This window comes from Cervus canadensis, chromosome 21, assembly GCF_019320065.1.
Source record: "Cervus canadensis isolate Bull #8, Minnesota chromosome 21, ASM1932006v1, whole genome shotgun sequence".
Lineage (NCBI taxonomy): Eukaryota > Metazoa > Chordata > Mammalia > Artiodactyla > Cervidae > Cervus > Cervus canadensis.
The window spans coordinates 43,109,966-43,134,046 of record NC_057406.1 but is presented as its reverse complement, the minus strand read 5'-3'; the positions used below and the strand labels follow the sequence as shown (position 1 = coordinate 43,134,046).

Here is a 24,081-nt window from a genome sequence, read left to right as displayed (position 1 = left end):
TACTTATCCAACACTGTGTTCTATCAGAGTGCAAATTGAGGGAAGGTCAGATATTGATGTAGAAATTTCAAGGTAAAGCAACATTGGAAAGCTATGTTCTTTAGATGGCAATTCTGACACCAAAAGTAAAATACATAAAATAAAATAACTCTTTGGTCACTGCAGTAAAAGCATTCATACTGCACACATGGCCTCCAGTTTGACATTTTATACAAATGTCATTAATTTGCGTTTAACAAAAACCCACACTTCAAGCAACTTGTGAGCTCATTCAAACCTATGAGTAGTGAAGAATTACTATTCAGAAGAAAAAGAATACTATCAAATTCACAAAATCTTACAGCCCAGATGATCCTTTCTAATTCTATAGCTAAATACATTTCAGAATACAAGGGACAAAATTTAAATTAATTGAAAAAATAGAGATGAGAACATGCAGAGTTAAACATGTGGACTCCAGTACAGAAAAATCTGAATTTGAGGATACCTATAATGAACACCAAAAGGGCTGACAATTTGAGTTTTGATCCGTCATTGTCAAGTCAAAGAAGAAAATGATGATTCATTGCATTGATTGGATTTTTTTTACCCAGTATCCATGCCTCATAGTTTCATACAGGTTTTCTCAGTTCAGTGACACTTGACTTTGTCAGGAGCTTGAGAAGAAGTACAAGTCAGTGATGAGAAACCATACATCATTAGCTACATTCATTCTCCTGGGGCTAACAGATGATCCTCCGATGCAGGTTCTGATTTTTATATTTCTAGTTGCTTCCTATACATTGAGTGTCACTGGGAACCTGACCATCATTATACTCACTTTAGTAGATGCTCGCCTTAAAACTGCCATGTACTTTTTCCTCAAAAACTTCTCCTTTTTAGAAACTTTATTCACCACGGTCTGCATTTCCAGATTCTTATACAGCTTATCAACTGGAGACAAGAATATTTCTTATAATGCTTGTTTTAGTCAAATATTTTTTATCTTCACTTTTGCAGCAATAGAATTTTTTCTCCTGGCCATAATGTCCTATGACCGCTATGTGGCCATCTGCAAACCTTTACATTATGCAACCATCATGAACAGTAGAGTCTGTGGAAGACTTGTTATTTGCTGTTGGATAGCAGGTTGTCTGGTCATATTTCCACCAGCTTCCCTGGGCTTACAGCTGGAATTCTGTGACTCTAATATCATTGATCATTTTCTCTGTGATGCTTTTCCTGTGCTAAAAATCTCTTGTTCGGACACATGGTTCCTAGAACAGATGGTTTTTGCCATTGCTGTGTTGACTGTCATTGGGACATTCCTGTGTGTAGTTCTGTCCTATACATATATCATCAAGACTATCATAAAGTTGCCTTCAACTCAGCAAAAAATGAAGGCCTTTTCTACCTGCTCTTCTCACCTGATTGTGGTTTCTATCACCTATGGAAGCTGTATCTTCATCTATGTCAAACCTTCAGCAAAGGATGAAGTGGAGATTAATAAGTGTGTGTTAGTGCTTACTACTTCAGTTGCTCCCATGTTAAACCCATTTATTTATAGCCTGAGGAACAAACAAGTAAAACAAGCTTTTACAGACTTAGTCAAAAGAATTTCATTGGTTTCAAGGAAATAAAGGAATGTTAAAATGAAGCATAAAATAATAATATAAATTTAAAAAGATCATTGAGACTTGAAGTCACAATCTTCATCTTAACTGTTGTATTCTGGTCTATTTTCTATTTGTATTAGCATGCTTATATCATTGTTATTATTAAATCTTGGATTTGAAATCATATTTTAAATATGTGATATAAACAAGTTATGTCCACTCCTGTTGAAAATAAATTTTATCCAAGATAATATCTCAAATCAAAAGAACATGATATTATACTTCCATGAGAAAGGTCTTTCCTGAATTCTAACCTGCCTCTAATCAATAAGAGAACTCTTACATCTTATATGGAAAGAATTGTATCCTTGAACTCATAAGAAAATAATGGAGTAATAGTATCAATTGTCTTCTAAGTACAAATATCCAAAATACACACACACACACATATATATATATATATATGATTTTATATATACATGTTTTATATATATATGTATATATACATATATTGCTCTTCTCAAGCAGGAGTTATTTATTCAAGAAAAATTGTGGGTTAGTTTGAGCAAAAATGAAAGGATTTTAATGTTGGAGAAGAAATATAAGAGCTTAGACATGTGGAGATCCACATCTACCTTGTAAAAGAAACTTCAAAGCCCAAAGTTTTAGGATTTAGATTCATTAGATTCCCTCTACATTAAAGAGCACAGTTTCTACATTAATTCATCACCCAGGTGGCAGTGGTATGATAAAATCTGCTGAGACACTAAAATCATCTTTATGATGATGAAGTAAAACTAGTGCTGATATACATAACACAATTCACACCCTAAAGATAGCCAAATTAAGTTAAAAGGTGTCATCAAATCTCAGCAAATTAAAATTCTATACAATGAGAAAATTAAACCAGCAAAATACAAGGAAGCCCTGGGTTATAAACATATAATCCAATATGAAGACATAATTGTCTCCACAAAGATTATCTTTAACATTAAAAAACCAAGAGGTACAGCCTTCACTAATATTTCTCAAATAAAGGTGTCTACAGATGGTTATTTATTCCTTTCCATTTCTCACCATAAAGCTCAATGGTCCAGACTGGAATGCTTTTGACTTTCATCTCTAGGCCGTGTTCAAGGCATCACCGTATACAAAGATTTCCTTTCATGTGTCCCTCCCTAGCCCTCTGTGTGGAGGCCCTCATATATGTACCTGCCACATCCTGCAGTTAGTTATTATGCAATGACAAATCATCCCTAAATCAGTGATTTAAAACTTGAGGTTCTGGATCAACTGTAGTTTTTGCCAGTTTGAGCAGACATCAGCTGATCTTAGTTGGCTAGGTTTACAGGACTGTCCTCACAGATGACTGAGTCTTGTTGTCAAATAGGGCCTCATTCTCATACTTAGAAGCTGAATGACTCCTTACTAAGATAAATGAACCCTCTTCCAGATGATGTTTTATTGCTTAGCTAACACTGATTCACATGGTAAGATCACGAGGCCCTAGGGGAGAGAATGGAAGAAAGCAAGGTCTCTGGATTCCTAGGCATACTATCCCTTCTTCCACACATGTTCTATTAGCCAAGGAAGTCACAGGACCAGTCAACCTTCAAGGAAGAAAAACAGAATCACCTGTGCTTGGAAGGAACTAGGGGCACACACTGCAGAGGGTGTGGACAGCAAGAAAAGAGGTAGCCATTTTTGGTACCTATTTTCTGCAGACACTATGCTTCCCCTAAATGTCATGAATTTCCTATTTATTTTGTCTCAAGTCTACTATTACGTGTTTAGTGTGTATATGAATCTATGGAAAGCCAATGGTGATTAGTGTTGCTTTGTTTTAAAAAAAGCTGAATAGATCCCTTAGAAACACTAAAGAATAATCTTTTACAGAGGAGACATCTATAATAACTCTAGGAATTCTGTGATCTGAATGAAACTGATCACTTTTACTGTGATGTTTATCATATCTGGAAGATCTCTTGCTTAGACATATGGCTGACAGAACAGATGGTTATTTTGTGCTCTGTGCTGACCTTCATCATCAATTCATGTGTGTAGTTCTTTCCTATATTTATAGCATCAACACTATTCTAAGATTTCCCTCTGCCCAACAAAGGAAGAAAGCCTTCTCCACTTGTTCTTCCCACATGATTGCTATCTCCATCACTTATGCTAGCTGCATCTTCATTTATGTGAAATCTTCATCCAAGAATGAGGTAGTTATTAATAAAGTAATTTTTCTCCTTATTAGTTCCATTTATGCAATGTTAAATCTTTTTATTTAACACACTGAGAAACAAGCAAGTAAAACAAGCTTTTCATAACTCAATTAGAAACACTGCACTCTTCTCAAAGACATAAAACAAAAAGGAGTCAATGAACCCAACTAATAGGAAGGATGAATCAGCACAAAACCTGAATTCTGATACTATTTGTATCTATACAATTTATTCTCCAGTCACAATGGCTTTCTCGATTTCTCTTTAAACTTGCTTACTGTGAACCCTGACTGTTCCATCTATTGTCCAATCGCTCAGTCATGTCCAACTCTTTGTGAACCCACGGACTGTAGCCTGCCGGGCTCCACCACCCATGGGATTTTTCCAGGCAAGGATACTGGAGTGGGTTGCTGTTTTCTTCTCCAGGGGATCTTCCCAATCCAGGGACTAAACCCGGGTCTCCCGCCCTGCAGGCACTCTGTACCATCTGAGCCACCAGGGAAGCCTCAACCTATTCCATTTCCTCTTTTGAACTGTCTTTTCAGCAGACAGATTTCAGACTCCTTGAAGTCATTTAGAAAAAGGATCTGTCCAAGGTAGTGGGATAGTTTTGGTTTTGTAGCACTACCTACCTGGAGATGAGACTAATCAAGATTTTCTTACTGGGATATTCAAAGCCATGTTTTCAATACCTTTATAATAAAACTGGTATTTTTTACTTACTTGCTAGTTGACTCAGAACTCAAGCAAAAGATAAGAGTGGAATTCCTAGAGATCCCATAATCCCAACAGTGTCAAAGATAGAGCCAGACACTTTTGCTTTATGTAAGTGGTATTACACATTGGGGTAAATTTGTCAATACACTTTAAAATTCTAACATATAAGTGGAATTTGCCTCAGAAATTCCTCTTCTGATAATACAAACTAAGGAAATAAAGGAGGTTTATATAAAACATTTAACATGAAATTGTCTAATAGTTAAATATGAGAGGGCTTCCCTGATGGCTCAGAAGGTAAAGAATCTGCCTGCAATGTAGGAGACCAAGGCTCCATCCCTGGCTAGGAAAGATCCCCTGGACACAGGAATGGCTACCCACAACAGTATTTTTGTCTGGAGAATTCCATGGGCTGAGGAGCCTGGTAGACTACAATCCATGCAGTCACAGAGTGTGGGAAATGACTGAGCAACTAACACTTTTAAAAAATATGACAAGCTTTATTAAATAATGATTTATCCATTAAAAATTATAATGCAGAAGTTATAATGAAAATATATAGTTTTACCACATAAATATTTAGTTATTGAATTAGAAAAGGACCATATGTACACAACTTTTATTCAGTTCAGTTCAGTCTCTCAGTTGTGTCTGACTCTTTGCGACCCCATGGACTGAAGCAGACCAGGCCTCCCTGTCCATCACCAACTCCTGGAGTTTACTCAAGCTCATGTCCATTGAGTCAGTGATGTCATCCAACCATCTCATCCTCTGTCATTGCCTTTTCCTCCCGCCTTCAACCTTCCCCAGAACCAGGGTCTTTTCAAATGAGTCAGCTCTCCATATCAGGTGGCCAAAGCATTGGAGTTTCAGCTTCAACATCAGTCTTTCCAATGGATATTCAGGACTGATTTCCTTTAGGATGGACTGGTTGGATCTCCTTGCAGTCCAAGGGACTCTCAAGAGTCATCTCCAACACCACAGTTCAAAAGCATCAATTCTTCAGAATTCAGATTTTTTAATAGTCCAAGTCTCACATTCATACACGACTACTGGAAAAACCATAGCATTGACAAGAAGGACCTTTGTTGGCAAAGTAATGTGCTGCTTAGGTTGGTCATGAGTTATATTCCAAGGAGCTAAGCATCTTTTCATTTCATGGCTGTGGTCAACATCTGTAGTAATTTTAGAACCAAAAAAGTAAACTCTGTCACTCTTTCCACTGTTTCCCCATCTATTTGCCATGAAATGATGGGACCAAATGCCATGATCTTAGTTTTCTGAATGTTGGGGTTTAAGCCAACTTTTTCACTCTCCTCTCTCACTTTCATCAAGAGGCTCTTTAGTTCTTTTTCACTTTCTGGCATAATTGTGGTGTCATCTGCATGCCTGAGGTTATTGATACTTCTCCCGGCAATCTTGATTCCAGTCTGTGCTCCATCCAGCCCAGCGTTCCTCATGATGTACTCCGCACATAAGTTAAATAAGCAGGGTGACAATATACTGCCTTGACGTACTCCTTTTCCTATTTGAAACCAGTCTGTTGTTCCATGTCCAGTTCTAACTGTTGCTTCCTGACATGTATGCATATTTCTCAAAAGGCAGGTCAGGTGGTCTGGTATTCCCATCTTTTGAAGAATTTTACACAGTTTGTTGTGATCTACACAGTCAAAGGCTTTGGTGTAGCCAGTAAAGCAGAAATAGATGATTTTTTGGAACTCACTTGTTTTTTCGATGATCCAATGTATGTTGGCAATTTGATATCTGGTTCCTCTGCCTTTTCTACAACCAGCTTGAACATTTAGAAGTTCACAGTTTACATATTGTTGAAGCCTGGCTTGGAGAATTTTGAGCATTACTTTGCTAGTGTGTGAGATGAGAGCAATTGTGCGGTAGTTTGAGCATTCTTTGGCATTGCCTTTCTTTGGGATTGGAATGAAAACAGAACTTTTCCAGTCCTGTGGCCACTGCTGAGTTGTCAAAATTTGCTGGCATATTGAGTGTACCACTTTCACAGCATCATCTTTCAGGATTTGAAATGGCTCAACTGGAATTCCATCCCCTCCACTAACTTTGTTCTTAATGATGCTTCCTAAGGCCCACTTGACTTCACATTCCAGGATGTCTGGTTCTAGATGAGTGATCACACCATCGTGGTTATCTGGGTTATGAAGACCTTTTTTTGTATAGTTCTTCTGTGTATTCTTGCCACCTCTTCTTAATATCTTCTACTTTTGTTAGGTCCGTATCATTTCTGTCCTTTATTGTGCCCATCCTTGCATGAAATGTTCCCTTGGTATCTCTAATTTTCTTGAAGATATCTCTAGTCTTTCCCATTCTAGTGTTTTCCTCTATTTCTTTGCACTGATCACTGGGGAAGGCTTTCTTATCTCTCTTTGCTATTCTTTGGAATGTGCATTCAAATGGGAATATCTGTCCTTTTCTCCTTTGCTTTTCCCTTCTCTTCTTTTCACAGCTGTTTGTAAGGCCTCCTCAGATAACCATTTTGCTTTTTTGCATTTCTTTCCTATGCATATATAAATATACAAATGTAAATATTTTCCCATTGAAAACATAGACATAAAGCAACCATGTTGTGTTTTCTTAACACTTTATTATCTGTGGGTTGAAGAGTCTCTTTGCATCAGAAAATTATAGTGTTGCAATTGGAATGTGTCTAATAAAATCATTACATTCTATGGTTTCCAAAGACCCATTTCCCATTGCTGCCTCTGTCAGGTATTTTGTCAAAATTTACTGCATATTATATTCATTAGCCATGTTTGAACTTTAGTCAGTAAGGACTCTTTATTTATCCAAACATAGGGCTCTGGTACATTCATAAGAGTCTGAGATAATAAAGCATTCATTTCATTCACTGTGTAAAAATCTGTTCTTGTTGAGAGAAATCAGAAATTATCACTATCAAATCTTCTCAGAATCACTTTATATTCTCAAACATTTAAAATAAATTATTTTTAATTTCAGGTTTAAGATACAAGACATTGTCTTCTAGGTCTAAGTGGAATAGAATCCTAATGAGGGATAATTGGCAACTTGGAGAGCATTATCCACTGCACAATACTGTCTGTGAATGTGTATGTCCTCATGAAAGGGGCATTTGTGTATGTATTTGAGGCCATTTATACTTTTTATTTCATCTTGGGGACAATGAGAATTACACAGTCAACTGAAGCCATAATTATCTTCTATTAGAATAAGTATTAGTATGATTTTCTTTGGCAACTTCAGTATCTTAATTCACCACTCAAGTTCCTTGGTATGTGAAAACTATCAGACATGTACATTTAAAACTCAAGGATGGCAATACATTAATTTGGATAGATCCAAAAAGAAGAAAAAGAAAAGAGAAGGAAATGGCTACCCACTCCAGCATTTTTGCCTGGAGAATCTCGTAGACAGAGGAGCCTGGCAGGCTACAATCCATGAGGTCATAAGAGTTGGACACAACTTAGCTACTAAACCATGATCAAAAAGAAAATAATTATTTCTAATGATACTTGGTTTCAGAAAAAATGAAATTTTAAAGGATTAGACTCATTCAAAATATATATTACATACATCCATTAGAGGTGGATAAGTTATCTCTTCACTCTTTTTATTCTTAGTATCTACAGCATAACCAGCCATATCATAGGTTCTTAGTATGTTTCAAATGAATTCATGGCAGTAGGGACAAACAGAAGAGATCTATCATACAATATCACTCTTACGAATCAATATGGATTTATACCAACATATAACTCTAATACACTTAGAGTGCCAAATTATTAATACCAGCAATGTTGTCATGAGTGATCAAATTATTATGAACTAGAGGTAAATGCAAATATTTCTTCAAATATACTAAATAGAAAGTAGATCTGAATGAAAGTGGTTTAGCAGAACATTCACTTAACATCTGGGATCACAGAAGATAAGAATTGGTGACTAGAAAAGCAGGAGCGTTTGGGGATCCTGAACTATGGTCCGAGTTAGGAGGCCACAGTGAAGCACTGAGAGCTTCAGGCTTTTCTCAGCTTAGTACCGAGTGTCAGTTCCCTCGTGTTCTTAGCTGCTCAGTCGTGTCCAACTCTTTGCAGCGCCATGGATGGTAGCCTGCCAGGCTCCTTTGTCCATGGGGATTCTCCAGGCAAGAATTTTATGACATATCTAAAAGGGTACATGATTAATAGCTAGAAAATTTTCCCTTTGACTGTAGATTAGTCCCCATGTCCTATGGAAGTACCTATTAACCGCAGATAATTTCCTATCTATCTATTGTACTCTGATGCTGTTATTTGCTACTGTTATTGATCTCAGAAGAACACATTTCTAGATTTCTTAAGGGATAAGTTGCAAAAAAACAAAAAAAAGTTAAATGAGTCATATAACAAACAAAGTAATTTTTCCAAGGAAAATCATTTACTCCTGGAATGGAGGAAAAACAAATGACATAAACTCTTCATTTATGAAAGGAAACTGCTACCCAAATTATCACACAGTTAAAGCTGAGAAGGAAATGTGGAATACCTATTGCTTTGGGCCCAAAAATTCAGGTCTGGACTCTGCCCTTAGTCTCTCTCCAGAGAAAACTGAACAGGTTGTCAGAGGCACCAAAATCCATCAGCTTATACAGAATTCAGGAAAGGAAGTCAATAGCTTATGTTCAGTCATACATTACTGTAAGTATTAGTTAGCATAAGTTAAGGAGCTAAAAGAAAAGGAGGAAGAGGAGAAAGAAAATGAAGTAGAGAAAGAAGGCTGGGTAGTGGCTTTAACTCACCATCTGCTGGGCACTCTGCATGGATTATCTCAATCAATATACACAACAGCTCCATGAACTAGATATCACAGGGGAAACTGAGGCTAAAAATGTAAGGAGAAATAAGAACACTGCACAGACTGTGTAAAAATGACAGGAAGTATGCTTCTCACTACACATTAGTCCATAGCAATAGAGAGTCACTCATACCTGCTTAATATTAAAGGCAGTCTCAAAAGATCAGTTTAATTTTTCCATTAAGCTCATAAAAACTTTTAAAATCTTAAAAGTCACTCTAAAGGCCTGCTAAATCATTTTTTAAAGTATTTTATATTTGATATATAAGGCAAAAATATTTATTTGTATATTCAAATATTTTTTACCTGAAAAGCCTCCATAAATATAAATGCTTTTGTATTTGAAATTCAAAATTCATGAGGATGTTCCTTACCCCTCCTCTTCATAAACCTTACCTAAAGCCTAAGTGAATTCACTTCTATGCAACTGAGATTAGATGACTGTTTTAAGGAGATACCTAGTATGAGATAACTCTCATTTAACAACATTTCAAAACTTTTTTTTTTTCCCAAAGCATGTAGGAGAGGTTAATCATAAGTAGGCTTTGGAAAAATGATTCTGGCTATGTTGGTTTTAAAATATTGAATGGGAGAAGTAATCATACATGTTAAGTGTATGCTAATATAATTTCACAGTATTTCAGCTATAAGATAAAGATACCCAGGGTAGAATTAGTGTGGTGAGAAAGTAAGAGGATCAAATTAAGATAACAGAAATTGCAAGACCTGGTGATAAACTGAAAATAGGAGCAAAGAAAAAGGAAGAATTCAGAAAGTCCTTATGTGACTTAAACAGACAGAGAAAGAAACACAACAATGCATGCCATGTTTAAAATCTTGAAATGGAAACACACCTAGAGGACATTCCAAAAGAAATAATACAGAAATGAAATAATAAAGTTTAATACAGGAAATAGCAATAAGTATTCACATGTTCCACATGCAGCTGTAGATATTGTATTATTATCTACATTTATTAGTACAACCCTAAGATGTGTATACATATATATTTTTTTATCTTAATTGCACTTGAAAAAGCACTAGATACAGAAGTTAAGGAAATTGCCTAAGGAAAAGTCTAAATTCAAACACTCTAAGTCTGATCTAGATGTCCAAGAAATAGTTGAAGCCATTTTCCATGCTGATATAAATTTTGGAATTACCAGCCTCAGTGAAATCACCTTATTTATGAGACTCTCCTAGAGAGAAGAGTAAGTGAAAGAAAGGTTTGCCTAGAAGAGGGATCACAAGTCAATCAATAGGCAGAATGGTTAGAAAAGGCAGCCTAAAGGAAAATAGAACAGACAGAGAGTTAGGAAGAAATTGAGGGAAATGTGAGATAGTGGAAATCAAACTATCATGACCTTTATAAGTTACCAGTTTATTACCTCACATGTAGCAGAATTTGAGTTAAATGAAGACTGAATTGTGTACAAAGAGTGAAACAAGTGACAGAGATGATCTTGTCTGGAGTAGTTTAATTGATTTAAAAATCAGGTGAGTTGATGTATAAATTATTAAAATGACAAAGGAGACAACTATGTGTTATAGATGAAATGTAAGTGAAAATGGGGAACTATCATCAAGAAACGGCTAAGTTTGATTAAAGCTGATATTGCTAAATGTCATTTCTAAAAATGTAATTGAGTGTATTTCAAGCTGAAACAAGTTTGACCAAAAACATTTTAAAAATCCGAGATGTCGTTCTTCAGGTCTATAAATAAACTCCTAACATTTCCTTGTATCCATCTGTGTGCTGTTACTTCAGTTGTGTCTGACTCTTTGCGACTCTATGGACTGTAGCTTACCAGGCTCCTCTATCCTTGGGATTCTCCAGTCAAGAATACTGGAGTAGGTTGCCATGCTCTCCTCCAAGGGATCTTCCTGATTCAAGGATTGAACCTGCACCTCTTATGCCTTCTGCATTGGCAGTTCTTTTCTACATGTGCCACCTGGGAAGTCCAACATTTTCTTACTTTTCTGAAAAAAAAAAAAAAAAAAATTTTTTTGGAAACAAAACAAACATATTACTACAAAATACTTACAAGAGGTGCAAATGTGTCATTGTCAATGTGTTTAGAAAGAAATAGTATTCTGTTTAGAGTTTTAATACCAAAAATACCTGCTCTTACTGAGAACCCTTCGATGAGAAAAGAGAAAAAAAAAAAAAGCCCTCGACATCTAGAGATTATTAAACTGTAGGATCTTGTTAGAAGGCATTAGGATTTTCACTGTCTAAGAAACTGAAAACAAAGTAATCCATTCAATGACACAATTTCAAAATTTTGCTTGTAAGGAGAGAAATTTTAATAGAACAAGGATAACCTAGGAAGCATAAACATATGCAACATATTTTAATAGTAGCAAGAAAATACAGACAATGGTAAATATTATAAAGATTACATACATACATTTGAAATACATTTTCAATGAGGCAAACCTCAAAATGTTTAGACTGTAACACATTGAACTGAATCTTTTAGAAAATATATCCATGAAAAATGTCTTTAACATACCCCCAAGAGGCTGGACTGGATTAACTGAAACATGATAGACTATGTAATAAGCATTCATTGGAGTATAATAGCTAGAACACATGTAAAATTTAATGTTAGGAATTTCTTAAGACCATTGTTAGTGTTTTTTTTTGGTTTGTTTGTTTGATGGGATTACCTCTCTGTTAGAAGCATGTCTGGAGACAGGAAATTGGGGAAGGCAGACTTCTTGACCCCAAAGCAACTTGTTCAAAGGGAGTTGTTTTTATTTCATCATTTATAAGAAGATATGTTGAACTGACATCAATTACAGTTAAATTGTAAGTTCATTAGAAGGAACAGCATGAAATAACAGGATTAAAAAATGAATAGTCAGTTTGTGAGACACAAAGAGGGGATAAAACACTGCCATGTGCTATGCATTTAGTTCTCCACTAAACGGTTGTATAGGTGTCACTCTCAGATTTATTTCTCATGAAGTTAAAAACCAGCCAGGACTCTGGAATTCCTCATGCAAAGTCTTCCTTATTGTTTCAAGCAAACTGGACAGGTGACTGCAATTAAGGATCAAAGATCAAACCACACTAACCACCTTCATCTTGGTGGAGTTGATAGAGGACATTAGATTGAAAATTTTGCTTTTCATATCTCTATTTCTGTCCTACATGTTGAGTGTATTGGAAAGTAAGCATCATCACCCTCACTCTGATTGATTTCCACCTTAAAATACCGGTGTATCTTTTCCTACAAAATTTCTCCTTAGATATTTCATTCACAACTGCTTGTATTCCCAGATTCACGTATAGCATATCATCTGGGGACAAGTCAGAGACATGGCTGATAGAATATATGGCTGTTCTGGGTGCTGTGTTGACCTTCATCATCACCCTCATGTGTGTAGTTCTTTCCTATATTATAACATCAGGAATATTGTAAGGTTCAGCAAAGAAAAATAAATGCAAAAGGGCAAAATGGTTGTCTGAGGAGGCCTTACAAGTAGCTGAGAAAAAAGAGAAGTTAAAGGCAAAGGAGAAAAGGAAAACTATACTCATCAGAATGCAGAGTTCCAAAGAAAAGCAAGGAGAGACAAGAAAGCCTTCTTAAGTGATTAATGTAAAGAAAAAGAGGAAAACAATAGAATGGGAAATAGAATGGGAACTCTTAAATAAAATTAGAGACATCAAGGGAACATTTCATGCAAAGATGGGCACAATAAAGGATAAAAATTGTATGGACCTAACAGAAGCAGAAAATATTAAGAAGAGGTATAAATACACAGAAAAACCATACGAAAAAGATCATCATGACCCAGATAATTACGATGGTGTGGTCACTCACCTACAGCCAGACATCCTGGAGTGTGAAGCCAAGTGGGCCTTAAAAGCATGACTAAGAACAAAGCTAGTGGAGGTGATGGAATTTCAGTTGAGCTCTTTTAAATCCTAAAAGATGATGCTGTGAAAGTGGTGCACTCAATATGCCAGCAAATTTTGAAAACTCATCAGTGGCCACAGGACTGGAAAAGTTCTGTTTTCATTCCAATCCCAAAGAAGGGCAATACCAAAGAATCTTCAAACTACTGAACAATTGTACTCATCTCACACACTAGCAAAGTAATGCTCAAAATTCTCCAAGCCAGGCTTCAACAATATGTAAACTGTGAACTTCTAAATGTTCAAGCTGGATTTAGAAAAGGCAGAGGAACCAGAGATCAAATTACCAATACCCATTGGATTGCAGAAAAAGCAAGAGAATTCCAGAGAAACATTTGCGTCTGCTTTATTGACTATGCCAAAGCCTTTGGCTGTGTGGATCACAACAAACTGTGGAAAATTCTGAAAGAGGTGGGAATACCAAACCATGTTACCTGCCTCCTGCAAAACCTGTATGCAGGTCAAGAAGCAACAGTTAGAACTGAACATGGAACAGACTGGTTTCGGACTGAGAAAGGAGTATGTCAAGGCTGTATATTGTCACCCTGCTTATTTAACTTATATGCAATGTACATCATGTGAAATGCGTGGTTGGATGAAGCACCAGCTGGAATCAAGCTTGCCAGGAGAAATATCAATGACCTCAGATATGTAGATGACACCACCCTTATGGCAGAAATCTAAGAGGAACTAAAGAGCCTCTTGATGAAGGTGAAAGAGGAGAGTGACATATCTGGCTTAAAAGTCAGCACTCAGAAAAAGATCATGGCACCTAGTCCAATCACCTTAGGACAAGTAGATGGGGAAAAAGTGGAAACAGTGCCAGACTTTATTTTCTTGGGCTCCAAAATCACTGCAGATGGTGACTGCAGCCATGAAATTAAAAGATGCTTGCTCCTTGGAAGAAAAGCTATGACCAACCTAGACAGCATATTAAAAAGCGGAGACATTACCGACAAAGGTCTATACAGGCAAAGCTATTGTTTTTCCATGTATAGATGTAAGAGTTGGACCATAATGAAGGCTGAGCACCAAAGAATTGATGCTTTCAAAGTGTGGTCCTGGAGAAAACTCTTGATAGCCCCTTGGACAGTGAGGAGATCAAACCAGTCAATCCTAAAGGAAATCAGCCTTGAATATTCACTGAAAGGGCTGATGCTGAAGCTGAAACTGCAATGCTTTGGCCACCTGAAGTTAAAAGTCAACTTATTGGAAAAGACCTTCATACTGAGAAAGATTGAGGGCCAGAAGTGAAGGGAGCAACAGAGGACAAGATGGTTGGATGGCATCATTGGCTCAATGGACATGAGTTTGAGCAAACTCTGCAAGTTAGCAAAGGACATGGAAGTCTGGTGTGCTGCAGTTTATGGGGTTACAAAGAATCAAATGCAAATTAGTGACAAAACAACAAAATAAAGCAAGCTAAAAATTAAAATATATAATTATGAATATAGAGTATATGTAAGCATAAATGCAAAAATACTTATTAATTTTAATGAAATAAAATAAGATCATAAATATAAATATAAAATGGCCCATGAGATACAACCTAGATGTCCACCAACAAATGAATGGATGAAGAAGATGTGGTGTATATATATAGAATGGAATATTAGCCATAAAAATTGAATAATTTCATTTGCAGCAACATGGATGCAGCTAGAGATTATTAGAGTAACTAAAGCAGAAAAGGAAAGTCAATACATACAATATCACTTACCTGGGAAATCTAAAACATGACACAGATACACTTATCTATAAATCAGAAACAGACTCAGACATAGAGGACAGACTTGTGGTTGCTATGAGGGGCATTGAGAGGAATGCAGTGGGGTTAGCAGTAGCAAACAAGTATAAATAGAATGTATAAATAACACTATCCCACTGTATTACACAAGAAACTATACTCAATCTCCTGTGACAAACCACAGTGGAAAGAATATAAAAAATAATATATGTGTATGTTTAACTTAAAGGCTTTGCTATAAAGCAAAAATAAACACAGCATTCTAAATCAACTCTTCTTCAATTTTGAAAAAGCCCTATATGATACAAAAACAAAAGACATAAATATCTGGGAGGTATTTCTGAAAACTATCAATGTAAGTTATCACTTTGCTTTTTCTTTTGATAAAATATTTTTCTCTATTATTATCTGGATATTTATACTGACACTAAACATTAATTACAGCTTTATAGGATTAATAAATTGGAAAAATTGTCTGTATCGTATTACAAATGCCTAACATACTGTTGAAATAAAATAACAGACGGATGCCTTTTGTCTTGTAGTCTGATACTTATTATTGCATACCTGCACTGCTTCTGGTGCTAATGTTACTTATACCTGCCTCTCTGGGGACATTTTCCCCAGATCTGTATTTCCTGCTCTATCCCCAAAGTCTACTACACCAGAGATTCATTGATAATGATAAGATAAATCCACCAAGGACATGTTCGTTTGTTTCATGTAATTGAAAATTTGTTCAATATTTTTTAAGGGAAATTCTCTCAGTTTAGAAATATGTCCTTCTGCCAGAAACAATAGAATATCTATTTTCCAAACATTTAAACAACTGTTAGCTCTGTAGTTCCAAAGTCCCTGGGCTCAGGGGGAGACAGGCTTTCTCTTGAGAACATCTTCATCTTGTGTGGATGGAGGATGACTTAGTGAAACTCTCCAACTGCGGAGACCACTATGAGTTTGAGTATATGCTCCTAAGAATGGTCAGAGTCCACCTTCCTCTCTCCATTATAAGACCTTCCTGGAGGACTTTTTTCACTCTTTGCAACTTTGGGGTTCAGCAAACATCTGAGGTTACAACTATCAGAGAAGTAATTTTTTTTCTATCCATTTTCTGAACTCTAGAATGATGCTTTCTTCTGAGAAATGTATGTATACCAACATAACTGATATGATTTGTCACTTTAATATTATATGAAAGGTTTCAACAACCACTTATGAAGTGTGGCTTCACAGTATGAGTGGCAAGTACAGGACAGTCATTGATTAGCTGCCTTCATGGATCAATATGATGAAGGTCATCTAAATGCAGTGGATACTAGAGGGACACTCCCATATGTTCTCTGTCATAATTTCATCCTTATTTGAAATAAAAATTGGGTATAAAATAGGTGGCCTATAACTCTATCGAGTGACTTATTTGCTTATGCTTTATAACTCAGTGACCCCTTCCTGTAATAGTCTTTCACATTTTAATGAAAACTCAATTTTAACATCTTTATCATTTAATTTCATGAGTGTTGTTAATATGACATGAATGAATGACTGAAGAAAAAACTGGCATTTCAGGACAAAAATATTGTCTCTTTCCTCAGGACACACAGGCTTCCTGAGGTGCTTGGGAAAGTCAGATACCTGGAGTCATTCTGACAAGACTGAGGGGAGATGCCTGGGCTACAGAGACAACTCACTCCTGTCCCACCGCTGGAAACTCTGTGCTGTCCCTGTGTGACTTTTAACCTGGTATTGAGATGGGGAGGCTAACTTTTAGGTAAAACATTCCCTACTTTCCTTATTCTGTTTTTCTAAATGCACTTTAGGCTAAACAGTGGGACTAGGTACCAAGTGGGAACTGATATCTGCCTTTCATAAATATTAGGGATGGAATATTTTATAGTAACCAAGTGAAACTGCAAATATCCATTTAAGTGAAGCCTCTACGGGCAAATGCCTTTTGATTCAGCATTGGAAGAAAGTGACAGAGTATCCTCACAATAACTGAAGGATAAGGAATATCTGACTCAGCTGCTACGTAAGGAATGAGAGAGAAGACCAAGTATGTAATACATTTAGTCAAAACAAAAGAATTGTAATGACTTTTCTTTTTTTTTTTAGTATAGGACTAAATATGACAGGTAACAGTTTTTTTTTTTTGTAACTGCCAGGAGGCAAAGAATGATTTTAATATTTAAAGCCCTCATTTTTAAAGTGAAGGAAAATGAACAAGAAAGATTATATATGGCACATATATTAAGAGTGGGGATTTTTTATGTCATTTATACCTCAAAAAGGTTAAAACACAAAGGAATCTAATTGACCCTCATGCACGATTACATACTTTCATTAAAGAATGTACAGTAAATGGGAATGAAAATTTCACTACATGAGAAAACTGACTTCTGAGTCAGAAGAGTATATATATATATAATTCATGAATTTTATAATAAACATATTTATTAAGCTCTTGATAAACTCTGAATAGGGCTAGCTGCTGTGGTATCTAAATAAACAAGACATTCAATTCAGTTCAGTCGCTCAGTCGTGTCCGACTCTTAGCGATCCCATGAATCGCAGCACGCCAGGCCTCCCTGTCCATCACAAACTCCCAGAGTTTACTCAAACTCATGTCCATCAAGTCGGTGATGCCATCCAGCCATCTCATCCTTTGTCTTCCCCTTCTCCTCCTGCCCCCAATCCCTCCCAGCACCAGGGTCTTTTCCAATGAGTCAAATCTTCGCATGAGGTGGCCAAAGTATTGGAGTTTCAGCTTCAGCGTCAGTCCTTCCAGTGAACATTCAGGACTGATCTCCTTTAGGATGGACTGGTAGGATCTCCTTGCAGTCCAAGGGACTCTCAAGAGTCATCTCCAACACCACAGTTCAAAAGCATCAATTTTTCAGCGCTCAGCTTTCTTCACAGTCCAACTCTCACATCCATACATGGACACTGGAAAAACCATAGCCTTGACCAGACGGACCTTTGTTGGCAAAGTAATGTCTCTGCTTCTTAATATGCTGTCTAGGTTGGTCATAACTTTCCTTCCAAGGAGTAAGTGTCTTTTAATTTCATGGCTGCAGTCACCATCTGCAGTGATTTTGGAGCCCAAACAAATAAAGTCTGACACTGTTTCCACTGTCTCCCCATCTATTTCCCATGAGGTGATGGAACCAGATGCCATGATCTTAGTTTTCTGAATGTAAGCTTTAAGCCAACTTTTTCACTCTCATCTCTCACTTTCATCAAGAGGCTTTTTAGTTCCTCTTCACTTTCTGCCATAAGGGTGATGTCATCTGCATATCTGAGGTTATTGATATTTCTCCCAGCAATCTTGATTCCAGACTGTGCTTCTTCTAGCCCAGCGTTTCTCATGAAGTATTCTGCATATAAGTTAAATAAGCAGGGTGACAATATACAGCCTTGATGTACTCCTTTTCCTATTTGGAACCAGTCTGTTGTTCCATGTCCAGTTCTAACTATTGCTTCCCGACCTGTATACAGGTTTCTCAAGAGGCAGGTCAGGTGGTCTGGTATTCCCATCTCTTTCAGAATTTCCCACAGTTTATTGTGATCCACACAGTCAAAGGCTTTGGCATACTCAATAAAGCAGAAATAGATGTTTTTCTGGAACTCTCTCGCTTTTTCAATGATCCAGCGGATATTGGCAATTTGATTCTGGTTCCTCTGCCTTTTCTAAAACCAGCTTGAACATCTGGAAGTTCTTGGTTAACGTATTGCTGAAGCCTGGCTTGGAGAATTTTGAGCATTATTTTACTAGCATGTGAGATGAGTGCAATTGTGTGGTAGTTGGAGCATTCTTTGCGATTGACTTTCTTAGGGACTGGAATGAAAACTGACCTTTTCCAGTCCTGTGGCCACTGCTGAGTTTTCAAAACTTGCTGGCATATTGAGTGTACCACTTTCACAGCATCATCTTTCAGGATTTGAAATAGCTCAACTGGAGTTCCATCACATCCACTAGCTTTGTTTGTAGTGATACTTTCTAAGGCCCACTTGACTTCACATTCCAGGATGTCTGGCTCTAGGTGAGTGATTTCACCATTGTGATGATCTGGGTTGTGAAGATCTTTTTGTACAGTTCTTCTGTGTATTCTTGCCGCCTCTTCTTAATATCTTCTGCTTGTGTTAGATCCATACAATTTCTGTCCTTTATCGAACCCATCTTTGCCTGAAATGTTCTCTTGGTATCTCTAATTTTCTTGAAGAGATCTCTAGTCTTTCCCATTCTAGTGTTTATTCTTTGCATTAATCACTGAGGAAGGCTTTCTTATCTCTCCTGGCTATTCTTTGGAACTCTTCAATCAAATGGGAATATCTTTCATTTTCTACTTTGCTTTTCACGTCTCTTCTTTTCACAGCTATTTGTAAGGCCTCCTCAGACAACCATTTTGCGTTTTTGCATTTCTTTTCCATGGGGATGGTCTTGATCCCTATCTCCTATACAATATCACGAACCTCCGCCCATAATTCATCAGGCTCTCTATCAGATCTAGTCCCTTAAATCTATTTTTCATTTCCATGTATAGTCATAAGGGATTTGATATAGGTCATACCTGAATGGTCTAGTGGTTTTCCCTACTTTCTTCAGTTTAAGTCTGAATTTGACAATAAGGAGTTCATGATCTGAGCCACAGTTAGCTCCCGGTCTTGTTTTTGATGACTGTATAAAGCTTCTCCATCTTTGGCTGCAAAGAATATAATCAGTCTGATTTCAGTGTTGACCACCTGGTGATGTCCATGTGTAGAGTTTTCTCTTGTGTTGTTGGAAAAGGGTGTTTGCTATGACCAGTGTGTTCTCTTGGCAAAACTCTATTAGCCTTTGCCCTGCTTCATTCCATACTCCAAGGTCAAATTTGCCTGTTACTCCAGGTGTTTCTTGACTTCTTATTTTTGCATTCCAGTCCTCTATAATGAAAAGACATCTTTTTTTGGGTGTTAGTTCTAAAAGGTCTTGTAGGTCTTCATAGAACCATTCAATTTCAGCTTCTTCAGCGTTACTTGTTGGGGCACAGGCTTGGATTACCGTGATATTGAATGGTTTGCCTTGGAAACGAACAGAGATCATTCTGTCGTTTTTGAGATTGCATCCAAGTACTGCATTTCAGACTCTTTTGTTGACCATGATGGCTACTCCACTGCTTCTAAGGGATTCCTGCCCACAGTAGTAGATATAATGGTCATCTGAGTTAAATTCACCCATTCCAGTCCATTTTAGTTTGCTGATTCCTAGAATGTTGACATTCACTCTTGCCATCTGCTGTTTGACCACTTCCAGTTTGCCTTGATTCATGGACCTAACATTCCAGGTTCCTATGCAATATTGCTCTTTACAGCATCGGACCTTGCTTCTATCACCAGTCCCATCCACAACTGGGTATTGTTTTTGCTTTGGCTCCATCCATTCATTCTTTCTGGAGTTATTTCTCCACTGATCTCCAGTAGCATATTGGGCACCTACCAACCTGGGGAGTTCCTCTTTCAGTATCCTATCATTTTGCCTTCTCATACTGTTCATGGGATTCTCAAGGCAAGAATAATGAAGTGGTTTGCCATTCCCTTCTCCAGTGGACCACATTCTGTCAGACCTCTCCACCATGACCCGACTGTCTTGGGTGGCCCCACATGGCATGGCTTAGTTTCACTGAGTTAGACAAGACTGTGGTCCTGTGATCAGATTGGCTAGTTTTCTGTGACTAAACAAGACATTACCCAGTCTCAAACATTACATTCGCATATTTACTGGTAAGAAAGAGAGAAGCATAGTGGGCAAGAGGGACACAAAATAGAAGCCAAGAACTTACAAGATGAAGTTTCAAGAAAGTGTTTCATAGCAACTGACACTAAGCTGAAACTTGATAAACCTACAAGTATGAACATCAGGCTAATGAAGGGAAGAACAGGAGTGGGAAGCTCATAATGAACAGAATTGTACCAGGAAACAGAGTCCCCTCAAACTGGCAGAGATATTGTTTCAGTTTGTGGGAAGTGAATGCCCCACTCTGGTTGAAGCACTCTGAAGAGCTGTTCCACGGGTAAAATTCCTTTCTAAACATGGACATCTTCACCACAGTGTACTATCAGTGGGTCAAAAACTGCATGCACTATTAGTTGAAGCCATAATTTTGGCTTTTAGGTATACACAGAACCCATATAATTCAGGTATTGCTGATTAACATTAAACCCTAAGTGTAACTGCCAAGTTTAATTTCAAATGATATCTTATATATTCATAGATATGATAAAATGGATATCACCACAAAAATACAGCTGAAGAAGCAGAAGGGACTGGAGGAGAAGACATGTATACCATACAAACAATTCATGTGAACATTTGCCCGAGCATACTGCCACATGTAAAGTGCTCAGCAATGGCTGTTTATACCATTTTTGTCTTCTTTCTTTTTTATTTCTAAAATTTGGTAAACTTTTAATTAATTATAATATAATTTTGTACTCATACAAGTGTAGAGAAAATAGTGAACTGTACCCAAATAACCTTCAACCAGCTCTCCCAAAATGTAAATTCCTAATAATCACAATGGAACTATTAACACTAAGGAATTAACACTGTATACAAATACTAACAACTAAAATAGAGATTGAAGGACAGGACGCATCCAGGCCGTGTCCAGGTCAGGGGCAGGGATGCACGCTGTCACCACCGCCACAGTAGGTCCCTCGCGCTCTTGGCTCCCCCTGCCGACCAAGTCGCACACGGGCTCCGGACTCGCTAGCCTGGCACCTCATACTGAGCATGCGCAGGGCAGCCACCCTCATCGCCAATCCCCAGTGGCACTGCAAGGAGTGCACTTGTGGCTCTGGCTTGGAGGGTCTGTCTGTCTCTCTCTCTGTCTTTAGTCGCTCAGTAGTGTCCGACTCTTTGCAACCCCATGAACTGTAGCCTGCTAGGCTCCTCTGTCCATGTGATTCTCCAGGCAAGAATACTGGAGTGGGTTTCCATTCCCTTCTCCAGGGGATCTTACCGACCCAGGAAACTAACCCGAGTTTCTTGCATTGCAGGCAGATTCTTTACCAACTGAGCTATGAGGGAAGCCGTTGGACGGTCACAGAGGAGCAAAAGAATAGCTGGAAAAGAAATAATAATAATAAAGTAAAGTTAATTAAGTACAGATTTGATTTGGATTTTCCTAGTTTTTGCACTAATGACATTTTTATGTTGCAGGACGCAATTCAAGTTACTATTTGTTAAGAAATGGTCATGTGTCCTTGGTCCTCTCCAACCTGTGTCACATACTGTATCCCCTTGTCTTTTGTGACCTTGGAAGCACAAACAATTGAGATTAAACTATTCAGGTCTTCTTTATTTTCTGCTTATGATAATTTCTTTACCCAATACTGCAGGTGGTTGTTTATGTAGTTCTAATCGAACACTGTTCTATCAGAGTGAAAATGGAAGAAAAGTCGGGTACTGATTAGAAGCTTTAAGATAAATAGGAAAACTGGTAAGTAATGATGCTATTTGGGTGACGATTCTCATACCAAAGTAAAATAAAGTAAGATAACGTTTTAGTCATTGCAGTATCAGCAAACATTGAAATACTGCATGTGTGGCTGATATGCTGTGTATAAGGGTCAAATTCAGTCATTTATTTGCATTTAACAGGAAGCCACACCTCAAACAGCTTGTGAGTTCATTCAAACTTGGGAATAATGAAGAATTATTAGGACAAAAGAACATTATAATACTCACAAAATCGTATCACATTGACAATGCTTTCAAATTCTATAGACAAATACATTTCAGAGAATATAGGACAGAGTTTAGATAAACTGAAAAATAGAGATCTGAGTGCCTGAATGGAGTATAAAAGTATAGACTGTAGTAAACTTATTTCAGAAAAATATGATCTTGAGGATTTCTATAGGTACATCAAAAGAGCTGAGAACACCACAGTTTTGACTGATCATTATCAAGTTGAAGAAGAAAATGACTATTCATTGCATTGATTGGATTTTTTTTAACCCAATGGCCATAGCCTCATAATTTTGTACAAGTTTTCTCAGTTCAGTGTCACTTGACTTTGTGAGGAGTTTGAGAAGTACAAGTCAATGATGAGAATCCATACATCATTATCTATATTCATACTCGTGTGACTGACAGATGACCCTCCAATGCAGGTTCTTATTTTTACATTTCTGGTTGTCTTCTACTTACTGAGTGTCACTGGGAACCTGATCATCATTATACTCACTTTAATAGATTCTCACCTTAAAACTGCCATGTACTTTTTCCTCAAACACTTCTCCTTTTTAGAAATCTTATTCACCACTCTCTGCATTCCCAGATTCTTATACAGCTTATCAACTGGGGAAGAGACTATTTCCTACAATGCTTGTGTTAGTCAACTGTTTTTTAATCTTCCTTTTTGGAGGAACAGAATTTTTTTCTCCTGGCCATCATGTCTTATGACTGCTATGTGGCCATCTGCAAACCCTTACATTATGCAACCATCATGAACAGTAGAGTCTGTGTTTGGCTTGTTATCTGTTGTTGGATAGCAGGTTGGCTGGTCATATTTCCACCACTCTGCCTGGGCTTAAACCTGGAATTCTGTGATTCTAATGTCATTGATCATTTTCTCTGTGATGCTTCCGCTGTGCTGAAGATCTCTTGTTCAGACACATGGTTCTTAGAACAGATGGATGTTACCCTTGCTGTGTTGATTGACATTGTGACATTTCTGTGTGTTGTTATGTCCTACACATACATCATCAATGCCAGCCTAAATTTCCCTTCCTCCCAGCAGAAATTGAAGGCCTTTTCTACCTTTCTTCTCACTTGATTGTGGTTTCTATCACCTATGGCAGTTGTATTTTCATCCATGTCAAACCCTCAGCAAAAGATGAAATGGCAATTAGTAAGTGTGTTAGTGCTTATGACTTAAGTTGCCCCCATGTTAAACCCATTTTTTTTATAGCCTGAGGAACAAACAAGTGAAACAAGCTTTTACAGACTTAATCAAAAGAATTTCACTGATCTCAAAAAAGTAA

The 24,081-nt window shown here is 37.3% G+C and overlaps 1 protein-coding gene and 1 pseudogene across 1 annotated transcript; both read left to right on the top strand.

The window, feature by feature from the left end:
* Positions 1 to 680: 680 nt before the first annotated feature.
* Positions 681 to 1,619, top strand: LOC122423654 (olfactory receptor 6C2-like). The gene has a single exon (XM_043440911.1). The coding sequence runs from the start codon at positions 681 to 683 to the stop codon at positions 1,617 to 1,619; it is 939 nt and encodes a 312-aa protein (XP_043296846.1).
* A 21,523-nt stretch (positions 1,620 to 23,142) lies between these two features.
* LOC122423695 lies at positions 23,143 to 24,081 on the top strand (annotated as a pseudogene).

Excerpts from the sequence above, each read along its gene's own strand:
- LOC122423654 (XM_043440911.1), top strand. The coding sequence starts at position 681 with ATGAGAAACCATACATCATTAGCTACATTCATTCTCCTGGGGCTAACA.